Source organism: Rana temporaria, chromosome 3 (genome assembly GCF_905171775.1).
Source record: "Rana temporaria chromosome 3, aRanTem1.1, whole genome shotgun sequence".
Classification (NCBI taxonomy): domain Eukaryota; kingdom Metazoa; phylum Chordata; class Amphibia; order Anura; family Ranidae; genus Rana; species Rana temporaria.
In genome coordinates this window covers 89093327-89108139 of record NC_053491.1, presented here as the reverse complement: position 1 = coordinate 89108139, position 14813 = coordinate 89093327, and the positions used below count along the sequence as shown (strand labels likewise).

Sequence of the window (14813 nt, the reverse complement as noted above, 5' to 3'; positions counted from 1 at the left end):
TTGTATATATGTATTAAAATCCTTGTTATTTAAGTGGTGCCTATAAAGTCATTTTTTTCCTCGATCCTCCATGTACCTTCATTAAATTTAACTATATTGCTACACTTGGAGGCACCTTTTATACTCGGTTGTGACATGACGCTACTCTTATATCAAGATAACGCATGTATATAAAGGCAAAATGTATGAAAACATTTTGTTTGTCTTGCAAAACGCTCCCAAACCAAGTTACACTGTATTTTAGTACAGTTCTTACTACATACACATTTGTATTGATAACCCAACTACCACTCAGCTGTTAAAGTCTTTACAAATACAGTATTGCATAATTAATTCTGTGGTCCTTTAACCTATGGGTAGCATAACTTATTTTTTATCCCAAACAACCTTTAATATAGTAGAGAGCAGGACAAGCATGTGGCTTGCCAAAGATGCTGGAAGAAAATTGGAACACTAATGTATAAAATGGATTAAGTTAAAACCCTTATTCCTTTCTACTTTAAAGGGGGGGGGGGGTGGAGTTCAGCTCCCCTTCATATATTTACCTGACCCAGATTGCAATTAGCACTGTGCCCGAGTGCGCCTCTTCCCAGTGGAGCCATTGGCTACAGCCAACCACTGCCAGTGAGAAGGGCTGACCCGTCAATGGGCCGCACAGGCTCAGGGTCGAGCCCTCTTAGCAAGCCGCTTTCTATAGGGGCACTCAGAAGGGGAGGAGCCAGGAGCACTGGTAAGGGACCATTGCACAGGAAAAGTGTAACGTCATGTTAAAAAAAAAAAAAAAAAAAAAAAAAAATCACAGCACAAGAGTACTGTAGATGTAAACTTGTGCAATTGGCTCTTGTGTAAAGCTCCCAGTGTTTCCAACATGCTAAATCCCCCCCCAAAAAAAATCATGTTTGAGAAATGCAAGGGTTAAACACACACACACACACACACACACACACACACACACACACACACACACTAAAGAGCATCAGCATTTAGACAGGTAAAAATTGCATGACCTCTACAGCCATAAACCCGTAGCTTACTTGGCAGGTGAAAATGAAGAGTTTTACATTAGAGCCCTTTGCCTGCAAACATCTGTGTGCATGTACCCCAATACCAAACGTATTTACAATATGCAGTACAACTGTTGTATATGCCCTAAAATGATCCAACCACTTTTGTCAAATGTCAGAAAGCACACCAAGTCCACACCACTGCTTGTACACACCTACTCAAAATTCTGGCTTCAATTATTAACCAACAATCACAGCCCATTTGTAGGACAAGCATATCTAGTCTATTGCTAGAGGTTGACTAAATTGTGGCTTTTAAAAAATAAAAAATCTTTAGCATTAATAACACCTTCCAGCTGTGTTCAGGTTAGAGGTTACGTTTAAATCCTTTACAAGTGCTGTAGGATTTGAATTTAGCCAAGTGGCGATGCCATGAGTGGTTTAGTAAAATTACCGATTTGCTACTGAAGACAATAAAACTGGTGGCTAAAAACACTAAAAAGCTGATTTTATTGGTTAATATTGAAAACGTAATCCCATCACCGTGTCCTAGAGGTTCCATATGTGAACTCTTGTGCAGCACCACAATGTGCTCAAATAAAGTAAGCTCCTACCGCTTTGGCATTACCTTTAGGCATATTACCTTTAGGAGGACAACGTGGATGCTTTCCATCCTTACCAGGCCACTCAACACTCAGAGCACCAAACACTCGGAATGTGTTTATCAGGCCAGCTGTGAAGAAAAGAGGCAAGACATCAAACACAATCTAAAGGGCAATTTTTCCATCTAGGCTTGAAAGAATGGTTAATATTTTAGGAAAAGCTTTTTTCATTAACAATTTACATTAGAATAGGAGGATGTTGACCTAGGCCAGCATCCCAATTGCCACAAAACCGCTTTGCATAAAGTACATGATTTAATTCTCGTCTTGTACAGGTGAATTATGCTCCACGTCCTGTTTGAAGGCAACAAGAGAAAATCTTTACATTGGGGAGTAATCGCCCTATGACATGCTTAATAAGTGCACTCTTCACCTCTTAGCCAGTGCCAATTTAAATTTTTGCATGCCCATCACTTTGGCTTAGGGATGCTGGTTACAGGGCAAAAATGGTATGACTATTTCTCAGCAAGGATCAATGGCCAGAGATATCAAGTCTGACAAATGGGATCCAACCCTTCCATACTCCATCCAAAACGAGAAAGTATTTACAGTTGTGCTCACAAGATTACATACCCTGGCAGAATATATGATTTCTTGGCCATTTTTCAGGGAATATGTACACAAACATTTTGCTCATGGTTAGTGTTTGGCTGAAGCAATTATCAACAGTTTATGCTTTTTAAATCATAACAGACTACCCAAATGACCCTGATCAAAAGTTTCCATACCCTAGTTCATAATGCCATGTATTACCCCCTTTAACATAAATGATAGCTTAAAGTCTTTGTGGATGAGGCTCTTTAGCTACTCAAATGGTAAAGTTGCCCATTACACTTGGCAAAAAGCCTCCAGTTCCTGCAAATTCTAGGGCAGTCTTGCATGAACTGCACATTTGAGATCTCCCCAGAGAGAATCGATATTGAGGTCAGGACACAGGTAGCCACTCCAAAACCTTCACCTTATTCTGCTGCAGCAAATGACAGATGTTGCGTTTTGGAACATTGTACGTCCCATGCGCAGCTTCCCGGCCGATAAATGCAAATGTTCCTCCAGTATTTTGAGAACATACTGCATTCATCTTGCCATAAATCTTGCCATAAATTTGACCAAGTTTCCTGTGCCTTTGTAGCTCACACATCCTTGCTCCCCTTTTTATCCAAACTCCTTGAACGTCTAGTCTACAACCAACTGAGCGTCCACCTTGCTCATAATAACCTCCTTGATCCCCTTCAGTCTGAATTTCGTCCTCAACATTCCACAGAAACTGCTCTCCTAAAACTAACGGCCAAAACTAAGGGACACTATTCTGTGCTCTACTCCTAGACCTCTCTCCCACCTTCAATACGGTTGACCACCCACTCCTCAAAAAAAAACTTCACTATTTGACTGTACTCTTCGCTGGTTTTCTACCTACTTATCCAACCGCACCTTCAGCGTTGCTTACAACTCTTCCTCCTCTCCCATTCTCTGTTGGGGTCCCCCAAGGTTCTTGTACCTCTCCTATTTTCTATCTACACCTCCTCCCTGGGTCAGCCGATAGCCTCCCACGGATTCCAATACCATCTTTACGCTGATGACACTCAAATCTATTTCTCTACCCCTCAACTCACTCCTTCATTCTCCTCGCGTATCACTAATTTACTATCAGATATATCAGTTTGGATGTCGCACCACTTTCTCAAACTCAATCTATCCAAAACGGAACTTATAATTTTCCCTCCCCCACGTGCCTCTACCCTTGATCTGACAAAATTAATGGCACAACTATCAGCCCATCCCCACATGTCAAGATCCCAGGAGTAGTCCTGGACTCTGAACTGTCCTTTAAGCCTCATGTTCAATCACTGTCCAAATCCTGTCGCCGCAACCTTCGCAACATCTCCAAAATACACCCCTTTCTATGTGGAGCTGCGGTGGCTCAACGCGATTGGCACTGCTCTGACAAGCCATTCACCTCTGCAGCTAGGGGTTCGGATCACGCTCTCGGCTACATGTGAATTGAGTTTGGTGGTCTCAGCCCGGCTCCCGGTGGGTGTGCTATGCGAGGTAAGCCTGCGCTTAGTACGCCCACCCCCCTCCCACAAAAACCACCGCACTTACACGCACTCGAAATTGGGTTAACATCACGCACTTTGACCACGCGTTCTCTAAAAAGAGAGGAGAAGGACCAACGGGGCTGGTTGAGCGGGCTAATCCTCACTCCCTTATAGGGAGTCCCTATGCCCCGTTGGGCTTCAAAGCGGAGCAGGTAGGGCGGGCTGTGTGGGAGGACCCCCTCACACACCTGCCATTGCCACCCGGGGCATGGAGAAAGGTGGCAGATTGCCTCTGGGGGAGGCCTGCCTACTCCCAACTCCTGCAGTCCGGCTCCTCTCTCGAGTACACGCACAAAATACACTTAAAAAAAAAAAAAAAAAAAAACACACCCCTTTCTAACCAATGACACCACAAAACTCTTAATTCACTTCCTGGTCATCTCTCGCCTCGATTACTGCAACTCCCTCATTGGCTTACCTCTGCACACTCTAACCCCCCTTCAGTCCATCATGAATGCTGCTGCCAGACTCATCCACCTTACCAATCGTTGTGTCTGCTACTCCCCTCTGTCAATCCCTCCACTGGCTTCCGCTCACCCAACAAATTAAATTCGAACTACTAACAATTACCTACAAAGCCATCCATAACTCTTCCCCCAGCTACATCAATGACCTAGTTTCTAAATACCAACCTAATCGTTTTTTGTTCGTCTCAAGACCTCCTACTCTCTAGCTCCATCACCTGCTCCCATGCTAGTCTCCAGGACTTTTCCAGAGCCTCTCCAAGCCTATGGAATTCCTTACCCCAACCTCTCCGTCCTTCTCATAAGCTTTTAGAGGATCCCTGAAAACCCTCCTATTCAGAGAAGCCTATCCTACCCACACCTAACCATTTGAGTCCATATGGTCAGCCCCCACAGCCAACTACCCTTTGTTCCACTTGACCCTTCCTTCTAGATTGTAAGCTCTAACGAGCAGGGCCCTCTTATCCCTCCTGTATTGATTTGTATTGTGACTGTACTGTCTTCCCTGATGTAAAGCGCTGCGCAAACTGTTGGCGCTATATAAATCCTGTATAATAATAATACTAATACAACACATATGCGATCCACCTCCGTGTTTTACAATAGCAATGTGCAACTTTTTATCATAAGCCTTGTTGACTCTTTAAATGTAGCGTTTATGGTTGTGGCCAAAAAGCTCAATTTTGGTCACATCACTCAAAATTACTTTGTGGCAGGTTTGAGGCTTGTCCGTGCTGTTTGGCATATTGTGGCATTTGCGTAGTAATGGCTTTCTAGCAACTTGACCATGCAGCCCATCTTTCTTCAAGTGCCTCCTCATTGTGCATCTTGAAACAGCCACACCACATGTTTTCAGAGAGTCCTGTATTTCATCTGAACAGTTTTTATGGCAGTTGTGGCTGAAATTTTAGTTTGTCTACCCGACTGGGGTTTAGTTTCAACAGAACCCCTCATTTTTAACTTTATTAGAGTTTGAACACTAGAGATTGGAATTTAATTCCTTGGATATTTTTATATCCTTTCCTTTTATACAGTCCAACTACTTTTCTGCAGATCCTTTGGCAATTCTTTTGCTTGCCCCATGACTCAATCCAGAAACCTCAGGGCAGCACTGACTGAAAGCCACTCACTTTTACAGTCTGGAAGCCCCCCTGCAGCCTTGGAGGTTTTAGATAAAACCCCACCCAAAACTTCTGCAACATTACTGCCACTACAAATCCATGTGTTGGTTAGCCCATGCAAGAAAAAAACATTAAGTATTGCTAAATTTGGCATTTAACCATTACTGAAAATAAGGGTTTGATGAATCATTGCACTAATGTAAAAACATTTTGGTTTAACTGTAAAATAATTTTCTAGGATTACATCACAAGACACAGGGGAAGCTTTAAATCCATTATGATGGTGTTGTGCTGCCATCTTCAGATCTTCAGATGACTGGACACTGGTGAAGAGATCGTGTTTCATTAAAAAAAAAAAAATCCTACCTGCCTGGAGTTTGTTCTCCCTGTGCGAGTTTCCTCCAGGTACTCAAATTTTCTTCCCAAAGACATGCTGGTAGGTTAATTGGATCCTGTCCAAATTGGCCCAGTATGTGGATGAATGAGTTAGGGGACCTTAGATTGTAAGCTCCTTGAGGGCAGGGACTGATGTGAATGTACATTTATACAGTCCAGATCAAAAGTTTAAGACCACTTGAAAAATGGCAAAAAAATCATATTTTACATTGTTGGATTTTAACAAGGTTCCAAGTAGAGCTTCAACATGCAAAAAGAAGAAACGAGAGTGAGACAAAACATGTTTTTTGAGCATTAAATTTAATGAAAACGAATAAACTGAAACAGGCTTTTTTCAGCTGATCAAAAGTTAGGACCACATGCCTTTAACCACTTAAGGACCGCCTTCTGCACATTTACGTCGGCAGAATGGCACATGCATGTACAGGTACTCGCTCCTGCGACCCAGTCCGAAGCTGCGGGACCCGATCGCCGCTTGAGTCCCGCGATTGGTCCCCGGAGCTGAAGAACGGGGGGGGGGGAGCTGTGTGTAAACACAGCTTCCCTGTTCTTCACTGTGGCGGTGTCATCGATTGTGTATCCCTATAAAAGGGAACACACAATCGATGACATCACACCTACAGTTAGAAACACATATTAGGTCATACATAACCCCTTCAGCACCCCCTTGTGGTCAACTCCCAAAAATGTGTCAAAATTGTCCAAAGTGTCTGCCATAATGTCGCAGTCACGAAAAAAAAAAAAAAAAGCTGATCGCCTATTAGTAAAAAAATTTTTTTTATAAAAATGCAATAAAAACTATCCCCTATTTTGTAAAAGCTATAAATTTTGCGCAAACCAACCGCTAAATGCTTATTGCGATTTTTACCAAAAATAGGTAGAAGAATATGTATCGGCCTAAACAGAAAGAAAAAAAAAAAAAAAAAAAAAAAAAACATTTTTGGGGGATATTATAGCAAAAAAAAAAAAACATTTTTCAAAATTGCTCTACTTTTGTTTATAGCGCAAAAAATAAAAACCGCAGAGGTGATCAAATGCCACCAAAAGAAAGCTCTATTTATGGGAAAAAAGCACGCCAATTTTGTTTGGGAGCCACGTCGCACGACCGCGCAATTGTCTGTTAAACCGACGCAGTGCCGAATCGCAAAACCTGGCCGGGTCCTTTAGCTGCCTAAAGGTCCGGGTCTTAAGTGGTTAAAAGGTTAAATCTGTGCAAAGATGTGGATTCATTGTCATTTTCTGTCAGGTAGTCACACGTTGTGATGGCAAAGACAAAAAAACTCTACCCTTTTTGAACGTGGTCGGGTTGCTGAACTGCATAAGCAGGGTCTCAGCAAGACACTGTGGAGGATCCTCGACCCAAATTAAGGCCCTTACTGGTGCTGACTGCAGCCCCATAACCATCAGACGGCATCTGAGACTGAAGGGCTTCATAAAAAAAAAAAAAAAAAAAAAAAAAGTTTTCAAACACACCTCGTCTCCTTGAATGCCACAGAACTGCTTGTTTGGACTTTGCAAGGGAGCACCAAACATGGGACATTCAAAAAGGTGGAAGAAAGTTTTATTCTACGATGAGAAAAAAATGTAACCTTGATGGTCCTGATGGTTTCCAACATTACTGGCATGACAAGCAGATCCCACCCGAGATGTTTTCTACGCGCCACAGTGGAGGGGGCGCCATAATGGTCTGGGGTGCTTTTCCTTCAGTGGAACAATGGAGCTTCCGGAAGTTGCAGGGGCGTCAAACGGCCGCTGGCTGTGTCCAGATGTTGCAGAGAGCATTCCTCATGACTGAGGGCCCTCGTCTGTGTGGTAACGACTGGGTTTTTCAACAGGACAGCGCTACAGTACACAATGCCCGCAGGACAAGGGACTTCTTCCAGGAGAACAACATCACTCTTTTGGCCCATCCTGCGTGTTCCCCTGATCTAAATCCAATTGAGAACCTTTGGGGGATGGATGGCAAGGGAAGTTTACAAAAATGAACAGTTCCAGACAGTAGATGGCCTTCGTGCGGCTGCCTTACCACTTGGAGAAATGTTCCCACCACTCACCTCATGGAAACGCTTGCATCAAGCATGCTAACATTTTTTTTTGAAGTGATCAACAATATTGGCGGAGCTACTCATTACCGAGTTCATGTTTGGAAGTTGGATTTCTGTTTTGGGGGGGTGGGGTTCGTTTTTTGGAGGTGTGGTCCTACACTTTTGATCAGCTGAAAAACAGTTTCAGTTTATTCGTTGTTTTCATTAAATTGAATGCTCAAAAAATGTTTTGTCTCACTCTCATTTCTTCTTGTTGCATGTTGAAGTTCTACTTGGAACCTTGTTAAAGCGGGAGTTCACCCTTAAAAAAATTTACCCTTAGATTGATGCCCATTTTGTCTAGGGGAATCGGCTTTTTTTTCCCTTAAATCGAAGCTGTACTTACCGTTTTAGAGAGCGATCTTCTCCGCCGCTTCCGGGTATGGTATTCGGGACTGGGCGTTCCTATTTTGATTGACAGTCTTCCGACAGGCTTCCGACGGTCGCATCCATCGCGTTACGAGTAGCCGAAAGAAGCCGAACGTCGGTGCGGCGAACCGCCCACTCCACCCCCCAAAAAATGACATGCCAAATGTGGCATGCAAGGGGGGCAAAGAGTGCTAAAACAGAAGTTCTACTTTCAAAGGCTTTCATTATGGTAGATGTACATGGGTCAAGCAATTTGTTTTCCCATTCCTCAATTGTGCCAATACTATGACATTTCTGTAAATACATATTTTCCCAAAGAATACATTTCAGTGACTCCTGTAACCCAATCACTTAACAGCCTTCCATACTTCACCATTAAAAAGGAGTAGGGCATTTCTGCCTCCATTTGGGTTTGATGTCTGGTACATGTCAGCATATCCCTACAGAGATCAATACCCGCCACCGATTCACACTTCCTACAGCGCTGTAGCTGCACAGCAAGAGCAACTCCATGTGTGGTAAAACAAGCCAATCCCATATTCCTTGGCAATTGTAAAGTACATGACATATTCTGGCCAAGCCCTTCCACACCAACGCCCTAAACCTTGTATCCATCTTCTGAAACCACCGTTTGGGAATAGATATTAGTGACTTGTGCAACACGATACAAAAGATATGGCATCCAGATCCTTCAAGTCGCACAGCCTACAACTGATAGTGTACAATCAAAGGTTAGATTTTGGCCACCAGGTCAGACTGGTCAGCTAGACTAGAGAAATGCTTGTATGCAGCAATGACAGGGGTGAGGTCCCCAAACCTCAGACCAGGCTAAAGACTTTAAAGTCCTATGGTAAACCTTGAAGTCGCCTTTCTAGCCTTCGGCAGGGTAGAAAAGACCAAAGCAGACATTGATCTCTGCAACCGAATGGAAGATTGGACCTCGCAACAGGAGATCAGGTTGATCCGCAGTCAAGTTCACAATGTCCTCCTGGACCAGGCTGAACTAATCAAAGGATTCATGTGGAAGACATGCTGAAGACTCTGAAGTAAAAGCTGTAGCAAGGGTATAAGTTAGGGAGCATTGATACAGCATCCACTGTTAATGCTCAGGGGGTGGCTAGTCCTAGTGTGAAATCTGTCCAGCTTCTCATTGACCCTGGATGACAGAAGATCCAAAACCTTGGTTGCTTACCTTCTGTGGCGTTCCTAGAAACATGGGTAAAGAGCCCACTCCACTAGAGTAACAACTAAAAATCTAACTATGGACTACTCTAGGGAGAAGTGCACTATTCAACCAGATATAAGCAATGGACACTGCAGCAGGTTTGTGTAACCACTGCAGGACCATGTGGGGGTCATGAAATTACCCTCTGGAAAGGATGAAATCTGCTTCATAAGCAGCCCAACTTCTTGTGCCTCCAAAATTGATATTAGCCACAGCTGACTGAAACTTTACCAAGGCCCTCTAGCTGTACTGACCAATGCAGTAGGGCAAGGCAAATCTCCCTCTATTGCAGCATGTTGATGGGCAAAATCCTCTTAAGTGGCCAAGGTACCTGGACCGAGAGACTGTTCAGAATGTGACCACAGCCTCCCCCCCCCCCCCAACAGAAGACAGCTGCATAACCATATCTTAATGGATATGAAAAGGTGCCCTGGGACATTTTGCTAAAGAACCAAGTCCAGCATTACAGCTAGTTTCAAAAGCCACATAGAAATACATGTACTGTAATATAACAAAATTATGTGAAGTAGTGATCGCTCTAACCTCTACTGGGCATTTTTTTATTTTACACACAATCTGTTTTAGGAGCAATTACTTTAAAACCCCACATATTGAAAGTGATTTATAGGTCACATTTCAGAGAATATCATATTTGCTCTTGAGGGTGAGATCAGAAAAATAGGATTTTTGTACTCATTGTAAAATCCATTTCTCCGAGTTCATGGACGGACACAGCAGCATTGACCTTGGGGTTATATACCTTCCTTTCAGGAGAGACTAGGCCGAAAAACAGCACTTTAAGTGTTAAAAACACTAAGTACAGCACCTCCCAGGGGGCGTGTCCCCCGGGTACATCCCACCCTCTGGAACATCCAGCCTCAGTTCGTAGACCAGCAGTACAAAGGAGGGGTGGGTGCCATGTCCGTCTGAACTCAGAGAAAGATTTTACGGTGAGTACAAAAATCCTATTTTCTCTTCCGTTCAGCATTGACCTTAGGGACGTCCCCAAGCAGTGTCAGGGGTGGGAAAAACACAGCAAACCAAGCTTCACCCCAAACAAACCAGAGTTCCTCAACAGAGGAACTTCAACCTTAAACTGCCACCTGTAAAACCTTGCGGCCAAAGGAGGCATCCGAAGATGCACTCATATCCCCCTTGTAAAATTTTGAGAAGGTGTAGATTGACGACCAGGTCGCCGCCTTACATACCTGCAAGACAGACGCTTGATGGCGGAAAGCCCAAGAGGCACCAATCGCCCTGGTCGAGTGCGCCGTAACCGTAAAGGGAGGCGCCCGCCATTTTAGGGCATAGGCCTGGAGCACGACCTGTCTGATCCACCTAGATGGTGGCCGATGAGACAGCCAGACCTTTCTTAGGACCAGTCACCGACACGAACAGCGAGTCCGACTTCCAAAACGGAGCCGTAGCAGACAAGTACACCCGTAGGGCCCGAACCACGTTTAAGGAATGCAAAGTGGCCTCCTTCGGGTTTTTTGGCCGAGGACATAAGAATGACAAAACTATGTCCTCATTAATGTGAAAAGCCGAAACAACCTTTGGAAGGAATGATGGCTGCGGCCGCAGCACCAGTTCAGATACCTGTCTGACCGAAGTAATTGCCACCAGAAAAACCACCTTCTGGGACAAAGTCAACAAAGGAATCTTCCGAATGTCCTCAAACGGAGCTTCTTGAAGCACCGAAAGAACTAAATTCAAGTCCCATGAAGGCAGTAGAGGAGGCACAGAAGGGGCCACATGCCGGACCCCCTGCACAAACGTACGCACCAAGGAGTGCGCCGCCAAGGGTCGCTGAATGTAGACAGTTAGAGACGAAATCTGACTCTAAACCATATTTAAGGCGGGAGCCTGATCCACTCCACGCTGCAAAAACAGCAGAATCCGTGACATCACGTGCCATTTCATCTCTTCACACAGATGTAGGCCTTCCACGTACGATGGTAAATCTTTCGTGAAGTGGACTTCCGACAGGCCTGGCTCTCAGCCACGCCGTTAAAGCCAGCGACTGTAAAGCAGGGTGAAAGATAGGACCTTGCAAAAGAAGGTCTTCTCTCAGGGGTAGACGCCAGGGGACGTCTGCCACCAGGTCCGCGTACCAGGGACGGTGCGGCCAATCCGGAGGGATCAGGATTGTTGGTATCCCCTCGGCTTCCACCCTGCGCAGCAGGCGAGGAAGAAGCTGCAGGGGAGGGAAGGCGTACATTAGGCGATAGTGTCCCCAGCGTCCGACGCTGCCGCAGCAGGGCGAGCACCTTGGTGAAAACCCGCAGTGCTGAGGCCAGGCCGAACGGGAGGGCCACAAATTGAAAGTGGTCCTCTCCGACTGCAAAACGCAGAAACCTCTGGTGTTTTGCGCATATGGGGATATGCAGGTACGCGTCCTTGATATCCAAGGATGCTAGGAAATCCCCCTGATGGAGCGCTGCTATTACTGAGCGAATCGACTCCATCCTGAAATTTTGCACTTTGACAAAGCAATTGAGGGCCTTGAGGTCCAGGATTGGACGGACCCCATCCTTCTTGGGGACTACAGATTGGAGTAAAACCCCTGAAACCGTTCCGTTGAGGGAACCGGCACAATCACTCCCCTGACCAGAAGATCTTGGACAGCCCCCGACAGATCCTTCAGGTGATCCGGAGGTTGGAGGGAAAAAAATCTGTTTGGTGGACAAGAGAGAAATTCTATCTTGTACCCCGAGGAAACTACTTCGCAAACCCAACGGTCGGAAAGAAGAGACCTCCAGCGATCCGCGAAGCCGGCCCCCCACCCGAGATGTGGGCGGGGCAGACCTTCATGCAGAGGCAGGCTTGAGGTACCAGGGGCGCTTTTGCCCTTCAGTGGACGCTTTAGCTCCCTGAAAACATTTCCCTGGCGGGCGAAAAAAACGCTTGGGGGTAGTAAATGAGGGCCCTTGCTTACAGCGAGGCTCCTTACCCTTCCCAGATTGCGGGAGCAGAGTGCTATTACCGCCTGTGGCATCTTTTATGATGTCATCCAGGGACGCCCCAAAAAGCCGTTCACCCTTAAAGGGTAAGTCCACCAGGGCCTTCTTGGAGGACTGGTCCGCAGACCAACACTTTAGCCACACAAGGCGGCGTAGTACCACCGCGGAGGCCCTGGAGAGCAAGGGAAGCGTATCCAGGGCCAACTCACAGGCAAATTTTAGGCCTTGCACCAACTGGTCGGCCAGGTCCATGCAGGTCTCGGAAGAATTCTGCGCCTCCAGCTCCTGCACCAGGGACTTAGCCGTTCGGTAAGTGTCTGCGACACCAGAGCCCCGGCCAAAACCGGTCTCACTGCTGACCCCACCACTGAATATGGAGCGGGCCACAGCCTCAGCTCTCCTATCTGCGGGGTCCTTAAATGCAGGAGCCCCTTCCACAGGCAACTAGATGGCCTTGTTTAGCCTGAACACCAGAGGGTCCACTGACGGAGGAAAAGCCCACTTTTTTAGGAAATCCTCCCCAAACGGGTAACGGACCGCAAAGTATTTTGGTACTGCAAAAACTTTCTGCGGCTGTTCCCATTCCTTGTATAACAGTTTGTCCAGATATGGGAACACAAGGAAACACTTTCGCGATGCGGCTTGCGGAACCCAAAAGGGACCGGCGTGTCTGATGCCTCCGCCAAATCCTCAAGTTTTTGAGTGTCCCGCACGCAAGTGATAAGAGCTCCAACAAATTCCTTATCATGCTTTGACCCTGAAGCAGAGTCATCCTCACTGTCTGTGTGGGCCAAGTCTGCATCTGACATGACAACCAGGGCCAGATGCAGTAGCGGGGCCCGATTCCGCGTCAGACATCCCCAGAAGCAGGCGCAGGGAGGGGGCGCTTTTTACCCCCCTTCTTGCCACTTGCAAACGCCTCAAGGACTGCCGTCATCCGAGGTCGCAGGGGCACTAAGGGTTAACTCTGGCATGGTTGGGGTAGAAGCCTCTGGTTCAGACTCCATGCTGACCCACCTATATATGCCGCCTTAGTACTGCAGAAAACAGGACCCACAGGCCACCCTCCCGGCTGTCACAGAGCAGGCGACCCCCAGGGGACTCACCACCCAAAAACAGGCTGTACTACTGTGCAGAGCTGAGAGCGCTGTCCGTGCTGTGCCATCCCTCAGGAAGAATGCTGCGGCTTTGGCGCCGTTATTCCAGACACTAGAGGCCAAAACGTTTCCAAGATGGCCGCCGACATGCAGAAAAACAGCATGTGGGCTACAAGAAAATGGCCGCCGATATATAGAACCGCGTCACTGGTAAAATGGCAGCCGTTCACGCGTTTAAAAACCCAGCAACACAGCAGACACTGTCCAGCATACACAGCACATAAGCACAATAAAAAAACAGCACCCCACAGCAGCACAGCCCCCCCCCCCCCCGGTGGACCCCCCACCTCACAGCCACCACCCAGAACGGGGGAGGGAGAGAGGAAAGCAAGGCGGACCCTCAATCGACCTCCCCAGGAATGCACCAGCCGAACCACCCTGCCGAGGCAAGGGGATACTACTTACCCATCCTGCGACCACCGGCTGGAGGCATTCCAGACAAACCCAACGTCCGCAGGTAGATACGACATGGCTGTCGGCCCGGCACACTGTGACAAAGCCATAGAGACCGGTCATATGTGCGCCCTGTAGCATACAGCTCACCGGCCGCCCCTGGAGCAACGGGGCATGTAGTGGACGGCCTAGCTAAAGGCCGGCACACGCTCGATGGCCGAACATGGGGGTACTACAAGGATCAAGATCCAGCCTTTCACCCAGTCGGCAGTTGATGGTAGATCCCAGTATCCAACAATGCAGGGGAAAAAAAAAGTCAAATAAAGGCAAAAAAAATAAAAATAAAAAAAAAAAAAAGCAAAAAAATCTCCAGAGCACATGGGCTCCAGAAAGGCAATGTCTTCTAACGCTAGGCAGAAAAAACTGGGGCTGGATGTTCCAGAGAGTGGGATGTACCCAGGGGACACACCCCCTGGGAGGTGCTGTACTGAGAGAAGTGTTTTAAACACTTAAAGTGCTGTTTTTTCTGCCTAGTCTCTCCTGAAAGGAAGGTATATAACCCTAAGGTCAATGCTGCTGTGTCCGTCCATGAACGGAAGAGAAATAGTTTTCCCCCCCTGCTGAAGCAAAACAGTACTGCTCATCACTGCATGGGGATCATGGAGATCTCCTGTCGTGACAGCTTCGATCTGAAATGCCGGCCGCTTGCAGAGTCCTGCCTCCTGAACTGGCCTCTATGATGGACATCACATTAAGCTTTTAAGCAATGGACCAGTGTGCTGTTGGAACTGGTCCAGGACTTTAGCGGCTGGCGTTTACAGATCCAAGCTGTCACAGCAGGAAATTTTGAGGGAGGGTATAGGATTGTGTATAGAGGTT

The 14813-nt window shown here is 46.5% G+C and overlaps 1 protein-coding gene across 6 annotated transcripts in view; it reads right to left on the bottom strand.

The window, feature by feature from the left end:
- Window positions 1-14813, bottom strand: part of CPEB1 (cytoplasmic polyadenylation element binding protein 1) — a 102849-nt gene that overhangs the window by 22774 nt on the left and 65262 nt on the right. For 4 of the 6 annotated variants that reach the window (XM_040342911.1, XM_040342912.1, XM_040342916.1 and 1 more), the window contains one exon: window positions 1633-1737. In XM_040342911.1, the coding sequence (XP_040198845.1) occupies window positions 1633-1737 (105 nt within the window). The remainder of the gene's footprint in view (window positions 1-1632; window positions 1738-14813) is intronic. The other 2 variants (XM_040342913.1, XM_040342915.1) reach the window with 1 other exon arrangement.